The sequence below is a fragment of the Calypte anna genome, chromosome 7 (genome assembly GCF_003957555.1).
Source record: "Calypte anna isolate BGI_N300 chromosome 7, bCalAnn1_v1.p, whole genome shotgun sequence".
NCBI lineage: Eukaryota > Metazoa > Chordata > Aves > Apodiformes > Trochilidae > Calypte > Calypte anna.
Window position 1 is genome coordinate 27,563,510 of NC_044253.1, and position 24,380 is coordinate 27,587,889.

General features: G+C 42.7%; 1 protein-coding gene across 1 annotated transcript in view; it reads right to left on the reverse strand.

The window, feature by feature from the left end:
* Positions 1 to 22,670, reverse strand: part of IQCA1 (IQ motif containing with AAA domain 1) — a 140,169-nt gene extending 117,499 nt beyond the window's left edge. Inside the window, exons 1-6 of the mRNA XM_030454667.1 lie at positions 22,596 to 22,670; positions 9,447 to 9,771; positions 5,935 to 6,048; positions 4,641 to 4,652; positions 3,599 to 3,754; positions 2,807 to 2,878 (exon numbers count right to left, since the gene is read on the reverse strand). Of these exons, the coding sequence (XP_030310527.1) occupies positions 2,807 to 2,878; positions 3,599 to 3,754; positions 4,641 to 4,652; positions 5,935 to 6,048; positions 9,447 to 9,771; positions 22,596 to 22,606 (690 nt within the window). The 5' untranslated portion in view covers positions 22,607 to 22,670. The remainder of the gene's footprint in view (positions 1 to 2,806; positions 2,879 to 3,598; positions 3,755 to 4,640; positions 4,653 to 5,934; positions 6,049 to 9,446; positions 9,772 to 22,595) is intronic.
* Between the last annotated feature and the right edge of the window lie 1,710 nt (positions 22,671 to 24,380).

Below are 24,380 nucleotides of genomic sequence, written 5' to 3' on the forward strand. Positions count from 1 at the left end.
ATCCAGTTGTACTGGGCTGAGAGCTTGTGCACAGTGCAGCAAAGGAAACAACCACAGCAACATCTAAACATGGTGTTCAGTCACAGGGAACTTACAACCTGCCAGGAACAGAGAAATTACACACCAGCTTAAAAACTGGGAAAATGGTGGCTTATATATAGTTAGGCTGTAAGAGTAAAACAGAGCAAGGAAATACAGACTTGTTTGGACAGCACATCAATGTTTTCAGTGCAATTTAATGTGGCTTTTTGCATCATCAGTGTGGTTGGTGTGGCTTAAACCCTATGCCTGGAACATTAGTTACAGTGGTCAGGGTAGAACTGGTGGTAAAACAGCACTTTGGCAGCAGTGTGAGGAATCTCAGGGAACAGGTCAGGATACAGTTATCAAGATGTATGTGCTCTTAGCAAGGCTCACTTCTCCTTACAAATTAAATTGGTATTGCAAGTTGTGATTTATTGGATATTTAGAAAAATGTGCTGAGGAAATGACGCTGTTTCTGCAATTAAGCTTCAATAAATAATAATAATGAGCCTTTACTTTTGAGCCAAGAAAACTCTCTGGGCTCCTACTCTGTCATCCAGCAAAAGATGAAACAGGATCAAATTCCAGAAGAGATATATAAACTCTTTTGAAGTAGTCAGTAGAGAAAATAATGCTGAATAAAGTAGATAACTGGACAGTTTGCACATATTTCCACATATTTTCAGCCAAACACACCTGAATTTTTTTTAAAAAAAATTCAGAACTTCAACTAGACTAGCTCTTTTTGCAAACCAGTCTTTATAAGGAAATTACATTAAAATTTAAAAAATATCTATAATTATAAGAGAAATTTTATTTATTGCAGTAAAAGTCAAGTCTCCTTTGGGATAGATTTTGAGTAATGGATGGTTAGGTCTTCTAATTTATCTAAGTCGTGCAGTATTAGGAAAGCAAATTCAACATATTTACACATGAGATCTGTGGTCATTTTTAGAGGGCTGACATGATCATACATCAAAGGGACTTGACCTCTGGAGCTCACTGTCTATCAATCAGTGTGAACCAGTGCCTGCTTGACACCTACTTCCTTTGGAGACCATGTAAAGGAATGCGACATTAAAAGTAGAAGGGAAACACAAGTGGGGAATATTAAAACCCTGGAAAGATGAACAATATATTTTATTTAGAGGGTACCCATTTTTCCCCATACCCTTTGATTATATACTAGATAAAGAGTAACGAGTTTGAGTGCAGAACTGCAAACATAATTTTTCTTGCTCCTAAATGGAAGTCAGGAAACAAATACACTACACATTTGGTTTTAATTCTCTTCATTCCTCTGATTATATAGATTTCCCTCCCCATAAACTGGGCTTATTTATATCCTAGTTAACAGTTACTTCTACCATTGGGCACCATGACAAGACACATTGGGCTGTGAACCTTACAATAACTGATCCCAGACTTAGATTTCCTTCCAAGGCTTTAGTTTTCAGATTCAAAAGAAACTGCAATGAGAATTTGATAAGAAACTATCCCTTGTTTTGTAAAAGGTATATTGGTCTGATTAAGTTCTAGTACATCCTGGATATTCACAATTTTAGTTCTGCAGTAGTTAAAATCTCTGGAAATGTTTTGTCTGAAACAGAAGTAGAATCAACACCCAAAGCTGTTTAGCTTTGCTGGCCAGATTTACTGTTAATGACCAGCAGATATTAAAAGCAATAAAAATTATCATGGGCAAAACTTAGGGTATATGTACACATTACTTCCTAAAGAGAAGATTTTAAGGGCATTTTTTAACAGATGGTACATGTTTGTCAGGTGTATGCTACAGGCACAAGCACTTTTCATAAGCCTATAATGTAGCTAAAGGCATTTTCCAACAGGGAAATCATCAACATTGTTTGGAAGAAGCAGAACGCATGTTTTAACTCTATATCAAATGATTAGTTTACAAATTAATCATTTAAGAACTGCAGAACATGGAGGTAAACCTACCAAACATAGAGAAGTGATGACCATTCCTGTACTGTGGTTCTGTGAAACAGCTGTACTAGGAGAGATCTGTGAGGCCTGACACCCCTAAGTGCCTAATGAAGGCAACCACAGGGGTGGTGGTGGCCAGTGAAAATTCTGACTGTACAGACCTCAGTTATTCACTAAGAGGGGATGTGTTGGTCACAGGTAGAGATGTATCTTTTCTGACTGTGGAAGTAAGAGGTTCCTTCTTCTGGAAGGGAGGCTTTCAGTCTTTTTCACCCCATGCAATCTAACTGACCAGACAGCTGTTAGTTCCCTGGTACTTTTGCAGTATGACATGAGGAATATTTTGCTGGTTTCCATATGGACTTATGTAAATACTGATATATTAAGAAGGTAGTTTTTAATGTCCCTTTTCCTACTGTTTGATATACATATACACTGGATTGCAAATGGGTGGGAGAAGGAGACTTTGTCACTTTAATTCTGCTTCAGGAACAAGGCAGTTCATGTGTCTTGGAATTATGAATTAAAAATTGATTAATAAAATTTTCTTGCTCTGTCATGCCTGGGTCAAATTCCCTAAACCTGGGGCAACTTTTACACAGCCTATTTCCACATCTGCCATATTCACTGGACTATGTATATATAGCACAAAAGCATGAAGCATACAATAAACCGTGCTACTTCTGTGCCATCTATCATTTCAGTTTAGTTCTTTGTTCCTTAGAGATTCCTCTTAAAATAGGAAGAATATTAGAAATTAATTTATCTTCTTGTTCTAAATTACAAAAATCTGAGTGTGGAATTTTAGTATTCTCTAGGCAGCACTACTTACCATCCCCAGAAATATCATTTCCTCTTCTCTAATTTTCTTTGTTTTTTTGCGCTGCACATAACCACGCCAAACCTGAATTGTAAGCAAAACTCAAATGAGATAAATGGCCCTTGTTACAGCTTTACTGTGGCAGACACAGGAAAAAAAAAAAACAAATAGAGGAAGGAAAGGCACAACATACAATTGAAACTATCACTTTGTGCAGTAAACTATTACAGGTTGCCATCTGCTTATTTTTTTAAAAAACAAATTCTGAGATTTATATCTATTTAGTATTTCTACCTTCTAAGTGCAACACTATCAGGGTTTCAAAAAGTGTTTAGAATTAAAAGTTAGACTAGCTCTTGTTCTCACTTGGGGGCAATTGTATGAATTATTCATGCATGAGTTTAACAGTGATCTCCCTTCGTCATCTTTTCAAGATTCAGAATCAACTCTTTCCCTGGAGATCCCAGGAAAAGGCATGAATTCCCTGAGATGGACTGGATTCTAAGGGGATGCCAGAAAAGAGCGACTGACATCATGGAAATCAGAAAGAAAAAAAACAAAACAGGAAGGTTGTAAAGTGAGCCTGTATTGCCAGAACAGGATTGTTTGTACCCATCTCACATCTAGGATCCTATCTCATTTTATTAAGTGGTTTAAATTAGGTATTTCACCTTGCTAGGCAACCTGAAACCTATCATTTCAGAATTCTTCCCACCCTGTGAGCTCCATTTCTGTCTGATGCTGTTCTGAACAAAACACTGTCATTTGGTCCTGCCAGAACTGTTGTTAAATCAGACATTTCACCTTTTGAATGCAAGTGGCAGCATTAATTATGCGTGGAAGATCACTTTCTTTCCACTTTGCAGAGTATGCTTGCTTCATGAATGCTGCTGGACGCCGGTCTTGCTGAGGCTTTTCTTCAACCTCAGTAACTGTGACAGGTTCTTCAGATGTTATGGCCTTCAACAGGACCACCAAAAAGGAAAGGATAAAGCAAAGCATAAGTTCTCTGTTTGGAGGTTAACTGCTTACAGCTAGCAAACAAAACAACCAATTAAATTATTGTGGAAACTTTCTAAGACAAATGAAAATCACTGCCAGAAACAGCACAGACTCCTGTCCTAGTGCTATCCTGAAATACACTTTGGAAGTTTGATATCTTGTGAGACATGTTTTTCTGAGGTCTTTTAGGAGAAAGTGAACCTGATGTGATGATGTGTGACACAGAAAGCCTGATGCTATAGTGAGAAGCAAGAATGGCTCTGCATGTGCTGTGCTGAACCTTAACCATTTGACAAAAAAGACAACCATAGGGATTTGCTCTATTATGTGGAGGATTGCTTTGGCTATGGAATGTTTTCCTTTCATTTTTCTGAAGGGATGAGTTTCTGGATGCACTGTTGGGACCACAGGTCTCTTGCTGAATGGAAGGAGAGGCTGCTCTGAGCTAGCCCAGTCCTGGTCAGCCAGTGCAAATAGAAGAGACTTGGAGAAAAAAGTACCAGCACAGTGCAGCTGGAGAGAGAGACTCTCCTTTCCCACTCCCAAGAACTCTTGCATGAGGGATTCCTCATGCTTCTCATGGAAAAGCTGAATTATTGACTGTTCTTAACATTAATTCCCCTTTTGGACACAGTTCACATTTCATGCTTTTTAAAATACATATATAGTGTGTAGCTCACTATACCACACTTCAAGCAAGGCTTTCTATAACAGAATTACATAGTAGAACAAATGATCAGCTGAGCAGACAGCTCTGATGAACCCCATTGGTTTTAATTTATGTTAGACTGCTTGTAACAGCACTGCTGTGGACACTAAGGAACACAAGGGTTGGTTATGCAGCTGTTAGGATTTCCTGAGTTACATGGCTTGCTCTGGTGCATGCAGAAGTGCTGCCAAGCCTCTAGCAATCCAAGCAGTTACTGAAGTGCAGCAGAAGGCACTGGACTTGTACTGTGTGAGATGATTTTATTCATATTTACTGAATCTTGTGTCTCTCTTGTGACATCCTGTCAAGGGAGATGTGGACCCTGCCAGAGCCTGAAGTGAAAGGAACTGGACCTCCCAGGTGAGCTGGCTGCTCACCAGATAGTCTAATCTGTAGTAGATGCCATGCTGAAAAGTTCTGCCACAGCAGAACTGTGGGAAGCATAAAGGCTTCAAGATGGAATGTGCCATAGAGGATCTCCACAGGATCTTCATGGACCAACATCAGACAATTAGGAAGCAGACAATTTACCCAGAGTTTTACTGTGGAGGCCAAGGGGACTAGAGCTGCCCACTGACATCATCTTTGCAGCCTGCCCCTGCCTGGTGCTGTTTTCTACCTTGGGAACCTTCACCCCACAGCTTTCTTAGAGCCATAACAGGCTCACCCCACCAGCACAGTCACTGGTGGAGAATCCAAGAGTTGGGGCAGTGCAGCAGTATGATTCTGGTCTGATCAGGACTGTCTGTTGTGGCCATAACACCCATGAATTTCAGCTGTCCAGACAGGTAGGACAACAGGTAGGTTTATTTCAAGGCGTTAGCAATGACTGCTTCTAGGCAATGTGCCATCTCCAAAAGGCCAAAAGTGTATTAAATCCAAACCAGTCTTCACTGGAGTGCTCATGGACTTCTCTGTAAGAACTTCTGCTCTGCCAAAACTCAATTTTCTACTCCTCCTAACAGCTGCAGCTCTATAGCTGTACAAAAGAGACTGCAGTAATTGTTCAGAGGTTATAAACAACTGAATGCTAACAGTTGTGCTGATCTGAACCTTAAGTTTTGCTCATTCTAGTCAGGAATCGTTGTTCAGTAAAACTGAAGCCCAAGTTGATTTCACTAGGACTAATTATGTGATGAGAGCTGGCTAGACAATAAAACACCTACTAAAACTGGTCAAAGTGTTGCCCTTACTCCAACACTCATGACGCAGAGTTAACTAATTTCAGTCTTCACCAGGTTCAATACATCACTGGATAATGTTAGACAGGAAAATTTAATATTACCTTCTCTTTGTGCCTTATCTGTAAACAGACTTTTACTTTCTAACAGCTATAAAAATACTTTTCACTTCAGTGGCTCATGTGCTCAGATATGTGGCTATAAACTAAAAAGGAAAAAGGATGTAGGTATGTGGTGTGCTTACTTACCTGTGTTTCCAATTCATCATTAAGCAAAATTTCATCAAGGATTCTCTCCCTCTGCTGCAAGACTTCAAGATTGTCTTTAATGAAATAAGTTGGGATAGGTACTTCTAGGTCTTCCTAGGGGAAGAAATAGTTATGAGATACTTTTTAGAACTGCATTAAAATCACATTGCTTACTAATTGAACACCTTTATAAAGCACTTAAACTGGACCGAGTATTGAGTATTTTGGAGTGTTAGGTAATCTGACCCCTGTAGCAGCTGCTGTGCTGTCACTTTGCAATTACTTAAACCCTAATTCAACAAAAACAAATAAATCAGCCCAGTTTCTGAACCATGGCAGCTCAGAAATCTTTCTTTTTATAATGGCTCAATTATATTATCAAACCGTTAAAATATTTGTCAGAGTTGCCAGAAATGTCAACATGATTTCCACCAAACTGAATACCTCTGGTTCTATGAGGTATCTTCTTTCACTTCTTTTTTTTTTTTTAACCAATGTGAAAAAACAGACCTGCTCTCTTGCATTTTTTTAACCATTACTAGAAACCAAAGCAAAATTCTGTCTCTCTGCAGGAATTCTGCCTGTAGACAAACTGTCACCATCTGTAACAGTGGTATGTCCATCACCTCTAAGTATCAGGCATGATTAGAAGTGGCTGTCTTTACTCATTTCTATCCTTAAAAAGATGTAACTGCTACACATTCTACACATTTCTACTGATTATTCTCCTGCAGAATTCCACTCTCATTGAGAAATAAAAAAGGACAAATAAACAGCCCAAAAGTTGAAATGCTGTGGAGTGGCAGAAGCTGTTCTTCAAATACATTGAAGGCCAGAGATAATTCTCCAAGAATATTTACAGGATTTTTTTTTTTTTTTTTTTTTGATAGGTGAGAGGTGGGCAGATGTACCTTCATAGGTCTGGTTCATACTGGTGATCCCTATCCACCTTTTCAGCAACATCTCAAACAGAAGGATAGAAAAAAGGGATGGGGAAGAATAGCAGTAGTTCTACTGCTGTTCTACTACTCAAAAGGAGCTGCACAGAGTGAAATTACAAAATAATTTGTCCCCAGGTACATGTGGACATTTGGTCCTTTTCCCTAAGGAGCCTAAGACAGGCACAAGACTTGATGCTGCACTCTCTGTTCTGTCTGATATGGAAACTGGTGGACTCTGACCTCCTTAGGGAGACTTCTGACTTGTTCCTGTGCAGCCTCAATGCCAGCTCTGGTGTGAACAGATATGGAGGAGGAGAAAAACATTGGATCTAAGGAACAAACACTGCTCCTGCCCTGGCACAGGTAAATTTGCTGCTTGTGAGCTCTTAGAATTCCTACAGCAAGAATTTTCAGGGAAGGCTGTGGCCAATGAAAACAGCTCCTCTGAAATGCAAGCTTCAGGATTTCATTACCAGTTCCCTCGGTTGCCCACTGCCCAGACAGGGACATCCCTATGATGGCAGTGTTCAGAAAGCTTCCAAGTAGAACTGTGTTTATCCCTGGTGATTTTATCAATGCAGAGGTCTGGTCTGCTAAAATGTCTAAATATTTGTCTTTTTAAGCTCCTTGTTTGCACCTTCTAACATCCTTGTCTGTTGATGGAAATTATTAAATGTACTTCAGAGTAAATTGCTCTAGCCCAGATTACAAATCTGGCTGTCTTTAGATACAAGAAACTAAGTGGTTTGTCTGTACACCCTCTCTCAGGATGAGAGGGCTTTTAAGCTGCCAGGTAGCAGCATGAATCAGTCAGTGTCAGGGTGATGGGCATCTCTGATGTCTAAGCTGGGCTTTAATTGCAGGTGATTCTGGACTCTGACTTTTACTGATTGTTAAGATGAAATCAAAGCTGTAACACTGGGGCTCAAAAGGGTGGGGAGTAAGGAGACTATTTCTCTTTGTAATCCCTTTTTGAGGCCAACATTGCAAAGTCAGGTTTGTGCTGTTTATCTTCAAGTCAAATTGCAGGCTTTTAGCCACTCCTGGCTCTACATAGGATTTGTGTTTCCAAATACCTTTACAATTACTCCAGGAAATGGAGTGACCAAGTGTTGGAAAGGAACTGTTCAAAAATATGTGGTGTAGAAATAAAGGAAGATGAAGCTTAGCCTTACAATGACATAGTAAAAATTATGAAATGTCATTGCAAATGGTAGAAGACAAGAACATTCTGGTGTGTTCTCTGCCTGTAATCATGCTGGATTTTAGCCCATGATAATACAGTGAACTCGGGATGTTCTTTGTGGGCAGATTCTTTAAGAAATAGCAGATATTTGTCAGGTAGTAATTTTGCCAGGAATTTCTGCTATAAATTTTATTTTGGAACAGAGAACATGTGATTATTTTATAAAAAGAACCTCATAAATCTGTATTTCTCTCTACTATGCAAAATAGTATTTTCTCTTAAAAAGCCTGAAATAATTAAAAAATTAATTTAATCTTTTAATTTAATTTAATCTTTTCTTAAAACTAAGGCATGGTGCAGGAATTTGAATTTATGCTTGTTTTTAATAGTTGTCAAGCATGACTTTTTCAGGCTTGCCACTTTATGCTGCAGGTGGGTTTACTGATTAATCATGAAAACACCAGTGCTAAATTATTTTAAAATATGATTTGCAAGATCAGTTTCCCCAGGTATGTGTTTATACTCTCCAGCATGCCTCCTCATAGCTTAAAATAGCTCTCTGCTGCGATTAATGTAGAGAGCAAAAAGCTGGTGGAAATTCACGATAATGCAGAGTGACATAGACATGGAATTGAAAACTGGGATGCCAAAGGAGCAGTAATTTAAGCTCCAACTCTTGCTTAGAAAAGCAGCGGTACCTGAATTCGACAAGAGGTGGAGCTGTCTGCGAGAGAAGTAACCCCCTTCTTGCAGCTAATTTTTCATTCTGCTTTTAGAGCACAGCTCCAAGGCTTTTCCTTACTGTCACGCATCTGGTTCAGCTGTCTGTCAGGGGGCTGGTTTTACAGCAGGAAGTCCTGAGCCCTAAAAGTTGAGTGTGCTCTCAGCTCCTTCATCCTTTACAATATTTATCTGCCTCGTTCATAGACCAGACTACACAGCTTACAGCATTACCCAGATCTCTGGAAGAGGCCCGAGGCCAGGCTGACTGACACTGATGGAAAGGGCAGACTGAAGTCAGTTGTACAGGGGGCTGTACTTTGGTTATCCATTGCCCATCTTCTCTCTAACCCCAACCTAAAATAAGGCAGAGTCAACCTGCTGTCCTTAATAGTAAAGCTAAACTACTACGACTTCTTAGTGCAAGTGAAAGAGCTACGCAGCCTGGGCTGTTACAGAGATGCAGAAATGCAACATATTTATTTATGTGTGCATGTACCTATATAACTAATGCCATAATTACTGATCATGGTGACCAGTGAATGTGCAGGAAGTGAAATCACTTGGTGAAACTTCACAGACTGCAAGTAAATGGGACTGTTCTTAAAATACAGGATAAGCAAAAGACCTGTGAATTTAGAGGCTCATAATAGAGGTGGACCTACCGGGAGAAGCTGTAGTTCTACCAGGATATTATCCATGTGTTGAAACTCTGATTTCTCCAGCTCCACCATCTCTTTTTTTATCTCCAGGATCCGGCCAATTACACCATCCAGCACTTGCCGAATCACTGTCTGTTTCTGCTGGCAAACGAGGTGGTCTTGGGCCATCACCAATTTACGGCAGATTTGCATGTATTTGATGTAGGAAGTGGCTAAAATCTCAAATACTTTCATGGGGTTCACCTCTGGCTGGAGGAATTCTTCTTTTTCTCTCCAGAGTAAGATGTCAAGATCTTTCATGGCATCTCTCCACATCTTATTGTGAGATCTAATTGAAAATAGGAGACGATGTTAATCCAACAAGAAAGCAAGAGGGGCCAGGGCTCTGTACATGTGGATTTCTCAAAAAAGCAAGTCTGGAAATAAGAGCCATTATATTTATAAAGAGATTTTAACAACAGCGTATTTTAAAAACCATTAGTTTAAAAACCAAAGTTTTGCTTTCTGACTGTTTTAAAAATAGGAGTCTTAAAATTCTGTTCTACCAATGCAAGCTTAAGAGGTAAAAATTTCTCAACTTGATCCTTAAGGTATGGCTATAGTTTCCCTGTTATGATAACTGAGCTGATGATTTAATAGGAAAGCTGTTTTACCCCCAAAGCCTGTATGATGGGTGAAGGCCTCTTTTAGGTCTTTCCATATGTGGGATGAGAACTATTTCATGTTTCTAAAACTTGTGTTGCTTTTTTGCCTTCCTGAAGTGGCTGCTCAGAGTTATTGTAGAGTAAAGGCTGTACTGGTGCTAATGCAATAGCTGTAGGCACTATTTTGAAAGTGTGGAAAGTAATTTTTCTGTGACATCAACTGTTGCACTCCAAGCAACTGCTACTCCACCCTTTGAACAGGAGAATTAAAGGAGGGCTTTCAGACCCTGGGAGGGGGGGACTGCCAAGGGGGGGGTCTATTCCCTCCCATTTCCTGCCATACTCTATAAAGATCTGGAAAATCAGCAACTCCTCCCTCTTTTTCTTTCCGCTCACGCTGCTGCTCCACTGTGTGTCTCTTTACCACCAGTTTGCCACATGCTCATCAGAGCCAATATCTATTGGGTTATGTGTGTGTATATATATATATTTGTATTCTTTTTTACTTTATCCCTTATGTTAATACCTTTCATGTGTGTGTAAATCTGTATCCAACTGTTTTCAGTTTCCAACTCAAGTCACTTTTTTCCCCTTTTATCTTCCCTTTGTGTGTGTGGGGGGGGAACGGAGAGGAATTCTGTCCTTAGGTTTGTGGCCCACGCAAACTGCTAAGCTGTGACAGAATAATAAGCACCCAACGTGGGGCTCTCAAATTTAAATTTTTCTTTTAATTGAAAATATTGGGAAGTTGGAAACTGAAAAAAGAAAAGCAACCCCCCCAGTGGCTAGAGGATTATGTAGCATGGAAGATGTCACTGAAGGCCAACCTCATATCCAGAAGTAGTTTTGGTCTAAATAGGAGTATCTCTGGTGTGAGAATGGACTGGCTGTCAGGGGCATTTCATGGGAAAAGCAGATCAGCACAAAATACAGAAAATCATCCACAGGGAGCAAGAAATGGACTTTGGGCAATGAGACTTTTATGCAGGAAAGACATCCAATAGCAGGTCTATGACTGAGAGGTGCCAACATCTGTGGTAGAGAAAGAGCCTATTTGGTCTTGTTACACTTAGGAACCTCTTTGCCAAGAGGAGACTCCTGGAAATGACAGGTGTCAAAAAATCTTGTATCTTTGAAAATACTTCTCTACTAGAAGAGCTAAGCACTGAGACTGTTAAACTGGGAGAAAAATAGCTGATTCATGTTGCCAGGTTTGCAGGAAGAGGGAAAAAAAGGGGATAAGCTGGGAGGGAAGTCTGACTTTTATTCCTTAGACTTCAAGGCACTGGCCTAAATGGTGCAAGCTAGAGCCACCCATGTACTTAACCTAATTACTGCTCACTGTTCCTAGAGCCTCTCAAAGAAGGATGATGACAGTAGAATCCCTGCCTCCATCAGATGAGTTTTCAGAGCAGACTTCTTGCTAGTCTGAGCAGCACTGAGGCAGTGCTTGTGTATTATTTGTGACACGAAAGCTGGGCTTTCTTGCTTGATAATAAATGCCAGGGCTCCATCAACTGATCTTACCACTCCCAGGCTCAGAGTACAGAGCAACCTGAAGCTTCTGCTTCAAAAGGGACAACTGGGGTGGACAGGACACACCCCAAGCTGGGAGGTATCTGTTGAATATCCAGGATGATAACAGGCTGGGACTCCCTGCAGCCATCAGCAAAGAAACACCAACAATCTGAATCCTGCTACTGAATTTGCACCATTAACTTTTTCAAGTGCATAATAAACTTTTCAGTTGACCTGGCTTTCTGCAGGATGCCCACTCAGATCCTTCCCCTTCCTTTTTTCCTACTTCATTTACATCCCATGGCATCCCCTGCCTCAAGTCAATTGCAGCAATTAAGCCAGGTGCAGGAAATAAACAAAATGAAACCAGCAGCGTGGAGAAGATTATCACAAACAAGGCCAGCATTAGCTGTGACCTAACAGTCCTGCTAGTTGATCATTGTGAATTTTGTAAACTTCCTCTGAAGCCAGGACATGGAAGAACGTGTACTGGTGTGAGGTTCACAGGGTTTTCTAGAGCAGAAGGAAACAACACAGTATTGTGTGCACTTAGCTGTGCTCACAGACTATCTGGTACAGGGGGGTTATAAATATTTGAGGCAGCCTAGCCCTGGAGTTTTCCCCACAACCATCTTGCTGATTTATGAACTGGGAGTATCCTTGGTGGAGAGCTTCTAGTGTGCAGGTTGTTGCGTGGAGACAGCAGATTGTAGGGGAACTGTCTCCTCAATTGCCCACTCCAATGAACAATAACCCCCTCTCTGCCTCCTCCAACTGAGGAATGTCAAGGGGTTCCTCCTGCTGAGCCAGCTGGTATCCTATTCCTCTTTATATTTTGAATGACTTTTTGAGGGAGGAGATGGATGGAGTGCTCTGGCCCTTCAGAGTACACTAATGTAAGGCAGTACAGAGGGGATGTAATTGCTTCTACAGTTTACTAGATAAGCATCAAGATGATTGCTGGCACGTTGCTGTGGGTCAGGTATTAAGTACTATGGATATTATGGTACATTTGTAGCTTTTGCTGCAGTGATGTTCTGTGTAAATGAAGACAAAAGATGGAATAGACCTGCTGGAAAATGAAGTATTTGGTGTGGAACTGCTAAATTTTCAGCTGTGGTGATAGCTCCTGTGTACCTGTTGAGGCCAGGGTGACACACCCTGTGGGACCTGGCCCCAGTGCTTCAGTTCATTAACCAGGTCATGGTAACAGCAGATAGTTGAGAATTGGACAGTGCAAGCAGAAAAGTGATTTGAGTGTTTCTTTGGCTCATGCTGATTTAAAACTAGAGGACACACGCATTGTAATTTGCTTCCCTTCCCTAAATCAAGATTAAAATTATTATTTCAGATTTTCTTAGAGTTGAAATGGGAAGCCTTTCTGGACTAGTTTGAAGGATCAGATGTACATGGTGTTTAAAGCCCTTTCTGAGGCACTTGAGAGACCTGCTGTATGCCTGAGATACCCTTCAGCTTTGGCAACAAACGTGTTTGAGGGTAGTCAGGAGGCATAATGTATGAATTAAAAGCAAAAGATGGGACTGACTCCTCACCTGTTCATCTGACAGCATGCAACCCCTAATCCTGTGTTTGATTTTTTTTCCTTTTTGTTCAGCCTCTCTTTACATTAAGTTGTAAACTCCCTCAAAATTGCTTCCATGCACTGAGGGTGGAACAGAACACAACCTTGAGTGTGCTGGCTTTTTAATTATTGTTACTGGTTCAGCTTTTAGGTTTGTTCCACTATTGTAATGGGTGAGTTGTGAGCTTCATCCATGCCTAAGGATGACACTGCATCAGAATGAGGCTGGCTGAGAGCATTTAACTATCCTGCCTAACCAACAGGACACCACCTAATTTTGCTGTTCAAGGTAACAGATCATTTAATTCTGAAAAAGGAAGAAGTTTCAGTTTTAATCCCTGCGTGTGTATAGCAATGTAATGCTGCAAATTGTAATGCATGTCATGCATGGTGTGTTACAGGGAAAATAAGCAACACTGTAATGGGATGAGGAAAAAACACATAGAGTAACTTCACTGCAGAACCCCCAGAGTGCTTTCTGGCAGCTTATAGCTTATATGGAAGGTCAAGGCTTTACATCCTAACCTGATGTCCCTTCTCTCCCCCAAAGAAGAAATGGAATCTAAAACAAGAGCTTAAGATAACACTTATGCCATAGCAGGATTTCTTGCTTGAATCTTGCTTCTTTTGCTCAAAATAAAACCTGATCTGCTTAGAGTGAGGCTTAAAAATATGTTTTTCTGGTCAAGTTTTAAAGAGATGTTTAAAATCCTGCCAAATTATGCAATGCCTCATTTTAATATTCCAGGGCCCTCTAACTCTGCATGTTTTCTTGACCCATCTCTTCTTACACTTGAAAAACTCTGTCAGTTTTGACTGCAGCTAAGATTAGCTTGCTTACTTCTGCTGAATTGGTTTTGAGACTTAAGCAAGTCCTTCTTGGAAGGATTTGTGCTGAGCATGCAAACTGTCCCTCAGATCACTCTTGAGCCAGTAGTAAATCTGGCATCAGTGAGATTACCTTTGTAAGTGTGTTTTTTCTTTTTTCCTCCAAAGTGTCTTGGTGTTTTCACTTAGCTGCCAAAAGGAACACTATTCCTGTTATTCCAGGACATGGCACAGTTTCCACTCCAAGCTGTGTCCGTCGCTGGATTTGCATGTGGGCTGAACCCAGGCTTCTTTGATGCCAGTTTTTTTCTGGGCAGTCTGTTCTCTGAGGACAGAAATATCTCACCCTTTCAGATGTCAGCCATGTAAATGCAGAGTGTAGTACTGCATAAGCTTTACTGGTTTTCCTGCTGGATGGGCACACATAAAGAGATGGATGGAAAAACATTTGACTCTGAGTTGGCTCAGCTCTTTCCCCCTCATACAGAAACTGATTAAATGAGTGCTAAATTGCATGTGTTTTAAACTATTCCTGAAGCATTCATGCTGCTGCAAGCTATCTGCATTTCTTCTTCCTCAGAAGATGAGACTGTGCTGTGTTGGCCAATCTAACAGGGAATAGAGAAAGCACCAGCAGGGCTTGAGAGCAAGAGGGTGAGGAGCTCAGGCTGCAGCAGGGCTCTGTATGTGGGAGCTGAGTTCCTGCAGGCACAGGGAGCCCAGCACTTATTCATCACCATGTAGACCAAAGCAACAGCCAGGGAGCAGAGGAGAGGTGGATGAAACTTGGGTCTAGTGGCAAGGAAGTGCATGCAGGGGCTGGTCCTCAGGGTCTCCTCTAGATACTTGGTGCTTGACAGGTCAGCCATTGTGCTAAGCTCTGGGCAAACACAGGGGAGGGAAACCCTGCCCTGCAGCTTCTGTAAAATAAAGAAACAAGGCACAAAGGTTGGGAGAGGAAAGTGAGGCCCTGAGAGGAAAAGGGGCTTGCACAAATGCTGCTGCTTTTCTTTTTTCCTTCTCTCTCTCATTCTAAAAATCAGACTTAAAATGACAGCTGGCTTACTCAGATCAGTAGTTACCCTACACTACAACCTGCTCAGAGACTGCAGGGTTAAATATATTATATGAGCAACTCTCTCTTTTCATGTCTTATTACATACAAAACTTCTTTAGGGGTGGGAATCAGAGTGGGACAACCAAATTGACTGAAAGGTTGTCTGAATCAATTCCTGTCTGAAAATCCTTCAGCCTGCAGTCTGTAGCAGTGCTGACTTGTGGGTCTGAGCATGGTCAGGCCTTTCTCCTAAAGTAAGATTAGGCTTACAATTACACCAAACTTCTTAGCTAGAGGTAGCTGCCAGATTACTTCCTTTAAGCGTGTTTGCTCGAGCCACAATGTTTCTCAAAGTTCAAAGAATCTGGGGAAAATAAAAGATAAACTTCAATAGGTTTCAGTTGTGTCAGGGGAAGAAAATGCACAGCCTGCTGCCACTGTTAACATGAACAGCTCTGTGCTTCTGTCACCTCCAAGTGGCAATCCTTGGTGCCTGGACAGAAAGGGAGTAGGGAATTGCTGGGGATTAAAATACCTTAGCTATAGAATATAAGAATTAATTGTGTGATTGCTTAAACTTAGGTTGAATTGAAACTTGTTTTGCTATGCTTAGCATGAGTGACACAAGGGCTGAGGCCTTAGGCTGCAAACTGTAACTGGATTTAACTGGACATTTACTTAGCCAAAATGGAAAAGTACTTGGAGTTTTGTGCAACAAGATAAATTGGACCAAGCCTATAGCTCAAGGAAAAGACCACCAAAAAAAGAGAGATGGTCCCATCTAAAGACAAGAGGAATGAGACCCAAGCGCAGGTAAGACAGAAGCATGATCAAACTGCGTAAGATGAAATTTGAAAGCTTTAATCATTGTAGAGGAAAAGCAGCTACTAAACAAATTAATGGTACAGAAGATCCATGTGTGTTGCATGGACAGGCACATTAACACCTCATGTAATAGGTTGTGAGGCCTTAAAAGCCGTGGGAAACAACCAAAAGAGGCTGCTCACAGGGTCCCAGCTTGATCTGATATGAAACTGACCTGTGGTAATACAGAGAGTCTGAAACCTTTGCAGCTGGGGTCTAGAAGTGGCTCCAGCTGCACCCAGGCTCCTCTCTGAGTTTAGAAAGCCAAGAGGTCCAATCTGACCTTAGCAACCTGGTGGCAAGGTCCTCCTGGACTCTCCTTTAACAGGGATAAAAGATTTTTGTGGCATAAATATGACAGGAAACTGGAGGGGAGGACGCTTGCTTCATCAAGTAGCAGTGGCAACACCACAGCAAACCTCAAGTACCTGCTTTAGCCAAGTCACCAGGCTGACAGGAAAAATGACAGTTTTCTTACCAGGAAGATGTGAAGCTATTAAGGTGGGGGAAATGCTACTTGAGGCTGAACTTCCCTGTCACATTCTCCAAGGGCCACATCCTTCTGTCTGTCACACCCTTGCTCCTGCCTGGGCTGGAGGCTGTACTTTGCTTTGTGGTAAGGAAGAGAACAGCAGCTGCCTCTCCAGGAAGTATTCCTCCTGGCCAGGCAGGTGTGAAAGGATGGGGAAGGAGAGCTTTAGTAGCTTATATCCAATTACTGTGTGGCATTGATGCAGTAGATACTACAGTGAGCTCTTTGTTGGAGAGCCAGAAATAGGGCAGAGTTAAAAAGACCCTACCTACTCAAGCTCAGAGCAGCATTTGCCTGATTGGGTGTGGTAATGAAGTTTATTTCAGCATTAACCATCCCATATGTGTAATTTTGTTTTTTTTTTTCCCCCCTTCTCTTAGGAAAGGAAAATGCAATCACCTGTGCAGCTGCCTACAGTTCATGCATACAAGGTAAATGCTCTGTTTGGGTTTACCTCCGCTTGGATCAGGAGGCTTTAAGCTCAAGGTTAACACTCTCTATTCAGTTCCTTGAAAACTGTGGCCTCATTTTTCAGTGCTTTCTAGCACAAGTGCTGCTGGGATATTTCCACTAACAATGCTTTTTCCCAAAGGAGACAACGGATGAGTAATGTACAAGAGCTTTCCCTACCTGCTCATTAAGGATGAAGGGAGGCAAGGGAGGTAGTTGCAGCTCAGACTCTCAGTTGTGATCATTTTGATTCTGTCTCTCTTTTCCTGCTTTAACATAAGCAGGATGACATGATAATGCTTACCAGGGGTGGAAAGAGGGGCAAAGATGAATCTGTGAATGCTTGGGAGATGGATGAGAGAGAACATGTTAGGAATGCCCAGGAGGAAGCTAATAATTGTGGCGTTAGGATGGAATTTGAAGAACATGGCCTGGGGCCACATGCTGAATGAGGGGATAAAAAGAAATATTCAGCAACAGCCCGATTGCTGAATGGGGCTGGGGCCCCATGGGAAGAAAATGGGATGTGACCACAACATAAGGAACTGCATGGAAATGCAGCCACATGAAGTGAGGGAGACATGAGGGGATTAAAACTTCCACTAACATTTTCCTACAGTTTGGTTTTGCAACCTTAATTTTCTTTAACTGAGCTTTAGGGATGTAATATAAAATAGATCACTCTCATTTGATTATTTCTGTCAGAAGCAGAAGGGGGGATGCTAAAGATCTAATCTTAGGTCAATATTTAACCAGTGAATTAATACAAATTCTATTTGAGACACGAGATTAAATTTTAAAGCTTTTTGATTGTTTAAAGCTCCTTGGTGGCAGTTGCAAATGTCTTGTAGCTGATTAAAACCTGCTACAAATGGTAGCAGTGCCAAGATTCAGCTCTGAATGTGTCTGGACTAGGGCTGGTAGAGCAAGTTAAAAAATTACTGCTCAAGATCCTACAGGTCAGGAAAATGGTAAACAAACTCATTAAAAAAGGAGGAAATGCAGCAGGAAAACATAACTATAAAAACGTGTGAAAACCTTCTGTTCAGTGTCTGGAACACAATGTACATCTGTATGCAAATGCTGGGGTTTGAGTAAGTCACTGTCAGGGTTTGAACAGGAGGAACTCAAGAAGGGATTTGGGGCTCTGAGAGGGGTGGAATGCAAAGGGAGGGGTCTATTCCCATTTCCTTCCATATTCTATAAAGATTGGGAAAGTCAGCAGCTCCTCTCTCTTTTCTTCCCACTCCCTGTTGGCCATGCTGCTGTATGTTACTATCAGATTGCCATGTGCTGTGGGGTTTTATATATATATATATATACACACACACATATTTGTGTATATTTGTATTCTTTGTTACTTTACCCTTTATGTTATTACCTTCCCTGTGTGTTAGTAAAATTTGTATCCAGTTTGTTTAGTTTCCAACTTGGTGTGTGGGGTGTGAATAGAGAGGAATTCTGTCATTAGGTTTGGGGTCTGCCCAAAATGCTAAGCTGTGACAGTTTGGAAGTGTGGTTTGCCCAGCACTTCTTCATCAACCCCACAGCAGATGTTATGGGCAAGATCTCTTGAGAGCACAACTGTCCTTAGAAAATGTCAAGCATGTCTATAAATGTTGACTTTTTTTTCTGTCTGGCTGCTGGATCTTACTGACCTTGAGATTATAACTGAGTGCTTTCTAAGTGTCCTGTCTCTATCCTAATACAAAGCTTATTAAAGGAGTGGAATAAATGGCTTCTGTGAGCTTTAGACCACACTCTGTTAAAATCACAGGGCCTTGAGGATGACAAACAGGCCTCATAAATTGTCTGGAAATACTGAGATCCCAGCCATGTAAATTGTGTGCAGATTGATTCTGCTGTGAAAGATGCCAGTCTGGCCACTCTGACTTGGGATGGATGGGAGAGAACTGCCCAGCACACACACAGTTAGTGCATCTCACACATCCAGCTGATTACACAAGACACAGCTTCTGTGTGTGTGTGTAGCAGCTGTTCTTCCAGATGTCTAAAAAGCATCTGTTTACGCCAAGCTCAAAAAAAAGCTACATGCTGTGTAGCATTTCTATAAAGGACACAGGATGTGAAGGTACAGGATTGAAAAATCAGTGTTGCAGATCCTGCTGTGACTTGCGGATGTGCCTGCTTTGTAGGATGGAGTCTGTTAGACCTTGTCAGACTGCACCTGGAGTACTGCATCCAGTTTTGGTCCCCACTGCACAAAAAGGATGTGGAGAGGCTGGAGAGGGTCCAAAGAAGAGCCACGATGATGATCAGAGGACTACAATACCTGCCATATGAGGAGCGGCTGAGAAAACTGGGTATGTTCAGCCTTGAATAGAGAAGGCTTAGGGGAGACCTTATTAAAATGTTCCAGTAGTTAAAGGGGGGCTACAAAGAAGATGGAGACTCCCTGTGTACAAGGAATCACATGGATAAGGGGCAATGGGCACAAGTTGCTCCTGGTGAGATTCCAATTGAACACAAGAGAAAAATTTTTCACTATGAAGACAGTCAGACATTGGAATGGTCTCCCAGGGGAAGTGGTGGATTCCCCAACTTTGGAAAGTTTTAAGTCTCAGCTCGACAGGGTGCTGAGACATAGCATATAAATACTATCAGAAGGGTTGGACCAGATGATTCTTGCAGTTGCTTCCAACCTGACATTCCATGATTCCATGATTTTGTCTTCCATGTGACTTTGCCAGACAGGCAACTATCCCCATTCCCAGCCAAATAAGGTGGTGTCCCCTAAAATATTTTTGCCTGAAGTACCAAACTTCTTTCTCATAAACTCTATGCATTATTAGCTCTTTGCTTCATTGCCTTCAATTAAAGCAGTCTGTTATAAGGCATTTTTGTGATTTATCATTTAAAATACCTTTAATTTAGCATGATTTATGGTACACAGCCAGGATAACCTCACTGCATACACTTGTGTAACAGTAGCCTTGGTAACTTACTTAAAAACCATCTCAGCTGTACCCTGCAAAACAAGGTAGCCTAGTACAAAAGGAAAGTGTGCTCCTATTTTGTAACTACTGGCAGTGATTGCAGCTCAGATCCGTGCTTGGGTAGGAATGCACAAGGTTAAGATAGAATTTAATAGATTTTTCAGTACTGTCAGCCCCAACCATTTAAAAATAATGAAGTTAAATCTTTAGGGCCATGTATGTTTAGATAAGAATTTAATACTTTTTATTTTCCTGATGGTTTGGGAACATTTTGATTCACATTTTGGGGGGGATCAAAAAAAAATATTAATTTTTTAAAAGGAATGCTGAGATTCTCAGGTAATAACCCCCACCAGCTGCTGGGGCAATGAAGAAAAGCACAAACTGTCCAGAAAACTTTGTACACTGCATGAGGTGTACAATACAGTGAGCAAAACTATCCAGCTCATATAACTCAAGCTCTACAGTGGTTGAGAAACTGTTGTACATTCTTGTGGAGAGACATTGTCAACCAGGTGCCTTGAGTTGCCAAAGAGTGGGTGTGAGTCCACCTGTGCCTGATTAGGACAGGCCCCTATTGGGCATGAGCAAGACCAGGGGGGCCAATAAAGGTGGGACACACACCCACAGAAGGCACCTCAGCTCACTCTGGTGCAAGGCATGGAGAGGCCAGCAGCTCGTCGAGCATCTGGAGCAAGAAAGGCTCTTCCTGCTACACTTCTACCCTGGAAGCGCTGTGTGGTGGCTGGAGTCCTGGAAGAGACCAGCAGCTTGTTGAGCTTCTGGAGCAAGAATGGCTCTTCCCGCTACACATTCTGATTTGTGCCTATGAAGGTCTGGATTAGCCTAGTTACAAATGCCAGGCTGTGCACAGCTACAGAATGGTTATAGTTAAGTGAGTCAAGCAGCACCAATGTCACATTGGAGCCCCTTACTGGCATCACTACCTCACTGTGAAACACAACTGTATTTATTTTTGTAGCGTGGTGTGAAGTGGTAGACTTGCCAGTGCTGGCTTAATGGTTAGGCTTACTTATCTTCAAGGTCTTTTCCAACCAAAATTATTTTAAGATTCTCTGTTTATATGGATCTGCTGTTCAATGATGGCAATACTATAGAAAATGTCTCTATTAAAACTAAACTGTGTTAGGTCAGACAGTTGAAGCAAAAGTATCTTCCAGCTATGTGCTGGAACTATTTCTTTGGTGCCAATCTAGCTCAAGTAAGAGCAGCCATAGTATAGGCAGGCAGTAGGAATGGCAGATTTTGAGGTCAAATGCTACTTCTCTGTTTTCTTTTTCTCTTTACTCTTCTCTTCTTCCTTTCCCTCTCCCTTTGCTTTCCGTTTCCTTTCTTTTTACAGTTCAGGTAACTATTCCATTACTTTGTGAACTTGCCTAGCATGAGGCACAATCAGAGCTGTTACAAGCCAAGTCCTAACCTATGCCTGCTGGAGGCTGTGTTGGGTTTGTGTCCTTGGAAGGAGCCCACACACAGTCTCTGCTGTGCCCTTGGAGATGTTTTTATTTATTCCACTCAGCTCACTTTTCTGTCCTGAGCCAAAAAGCAAGGAAAAGGAAGCTGCCTACCTGGGAAGCAGAGGAGTTGGTCATGGTGTGTGCCTGAAACTGCAAACGTATTGAGGCAGGTGGCTGGAGGTTGGGTTATAGGAGATCAAACATGAAGGTGAGAAGGAGGGCTGCTCCAGTTCTGAGGCTGGAAGGATGTTTTCGAGTCTGAGAAGTTTTACTGGGCAAAAAAGTTGGAGTTTGGAAAGAGGATACTGAGCAAAAGAAACAGGAGGCTTTTGAGGCTGATACCACTGATGCCAGAGGGTAAGTAGCCAGGAGAGGCTGTGCCTCTGGGGCAGCAGCTTGGGAACGGCCAGAGCAGGAGAGGAGCAGCAGCAGGCTGGCACTACCTGAGGGATCTCTTCTTTTTTGCATGTGTGTCCACCCCCGATGTGCTATCATTTTAATGGACCTGAGCAAACCACATCTAGCTCAGAACTGGCAGCGAGAGCTGCACCAAACTGGTTTGGCTGTCCCCAGGCTTTCAAAACTACCGAGGAATAATGCTATGGAAGATGCTCAGGGCTAGGTTCCCAGTGTTGTAATGCAGCTGTAATAATGTTGTGTTAATAAGAGAGCTTGGGGATATTTCTGGAAGGGCTTGGTGTCTTGTTAGTATTGCTGGAGAAATGTGTTGGGCTCTTCAAAGGCACTTGGATGCAATGCCATTGTCTGTGTCTGCTTAAAAAAGCAAAATAAGCTTTTAAAGCTTTGTATTGCGCTAAAAATACGAGTTCATTTCCAGAATGAAGCCGTATGTGCCAACTCTGGCCTCTAAGAGAGGAAAAAACCTCATGTTTCCCAAGCAGAAAAGGGACCTGGCAGTCTGCTCACCAACACCACTGACGCTGCATGAGATGGTAACCCCAGGGGAACCCAATTTCACCCTTCGGGGCTGTCCCCGCCACCGCCTCTCCAGAAACCCGCGGGTCGACACCACAGCCTGACCCGCTGGGAAGAGCCGACCCGGTGCCGGACCCGGTGGCCCATTCCGGGCGGATCCGGTTGTACCGCGCTTGTAGGGGCAGGTGTTTCCCTGAGGAGGTACGAGGAGGGGCAGGGCAGGGCTGTCTTTCCTTCCTCCCTTAAACAGAGTTTGAGCCCGAGCGCCCGCGGCTCTTCGCCCCACCGGGCCCCCGCCTTACTTACACCTGAGACATTGTGGGCCGCTCCTCCTCCGCGGGACAGCCGTCCCGGGCACTGGAAATCGTCCACCCGGAGCACGGGGCCCCACACCGCTCCCGGCACCGCCCCGGAGCCGCTGTGGCCCGGCCCGGCCCGCTCGGCTCCGGGCTCCTGCGGTCTGTGCGGGGCCGCCGTTACCAGGGAAACGGGGCGGGGGGGGGGGAGCCCCTCCCGGGGCTGCGCAGCAGACGGCCTGGTAGGAAAGTTGGGGTTGGAAAGCTGGACACACTATCACACAAGAAGAAACTCTACAAGGAATGGAAGAAAGGACATGTGGAATGGGGGGCATATAAGGAAGCAAGGTCCTGCATCTGGGTCAGGGCAATCCCAAGCACTGATACAGGCTGAGCAGTGAGTGGCTTGAGAGCAGCCCTGAGGAAAAGGACTTGGGGGTGCTGGGGGGTGAGAAGCTCAACATGAGCCATCATGTACACTTGCAGCCCAGAAAGCCAACAGGATCCTTGGCTGCATCAGGAGAAGTGTGGCCAGCAGGTCCAGGGAGGGGATTCTCACCCTCTGCTCTGCTCTCATGAGACCCCACCTGGAGCACTGCATCCAGTTCTGGAGCCCCTTTTACAGGAGGGACATGGATGTGCTGGAGTGTGTCCAGAGAAGGGCCAGGAGGATGATCAGAAGGCTGGAGCAGCTCTCCTGTGAAGACAGACTGAGATAGTTGGGGTTGTTCAGTCTGGAGAGGAGAAGGCTCTGAGGAGACCTTATTGAGGTCTTCCAGTATCTGAAGGGGGGCTACAAATAAGCTGGCAATGGACTTTTTAGGCTATCAGGTAGTGATAGGACATGGGGGAATGGATTCAAATAGAGGAGGGGAGATTTAGATTGGAAGTTAGGAAAAAGTTCTTCTCCATGAGGGTGGTGAGACACTGGCCCAAGTTGCCCAAGAAAGTTGTGGCTGCCCCATCCCTGTTTTAAGTTTTTAAACTTGAAGTTTTTAAGGCCAGGCTGGGCGGGGCTCTGAGCAACCTGATCCGGTGGGCAGTGTCCCTGCCCATGGCAGGGGGTTTGGAGCTAGATGATCCTAAAGGTCCCTTCCCACCCTGAAAATTCTATGATTCTATAAATTCTGTGATCCTAGCTTTCTGAAGCAAGTGAAACGAGAGCAGCAAGATTGCTTGATATGATACAGATGTTAATGTTAGTGCAAAGGATGGTCTTTATTTTGCTGAGAAGCTATATTAAAGATGAAGTAACACCCATTACTCACTTCTCCCCCACCTTTTCCACACCCGCCCCTAAAAAAATGTTGAAGGAGAGTAAATGTCCTCCTTTTAGAAATGGGAAATTAATCTACAAAGAGCAATGTGTGTGAGACATCATGCAGGGAGCCTGTGCAAGGGCTGAGGGGCTTTTTATTTTCATCATTTTATAGGAAATGACTGAAAGAACGAATCACATTGCTGGGAAAAGTCATGCAGTAAAATTAATTAAGAAGTAAGCAGAGTTGATAGTTTTTTCATGGGAAAGGAGCCTGCTTCGTAGCTGAAATGGGAGCAGTGTACATTGAAAAGTAATTGGTTTAGCTTAAAAAATAGACATCTATCAAGGGAAACTGGGGAGTGTGAGATGTGGTTTGCTGTGGGTTGCCAGCTGAATCCTTGAACTTTCAAGTAATTTTAAGTGAGAGGAGGCAGGCTTGGCTGGGTTGTTCAGGCAGTGCTGTCCTCAAAGGACTGCCCCATGGTGTGTTTTGTGCTCTGGCTGTGTCCACACTTCTGGTTCCTCACAGCCCCT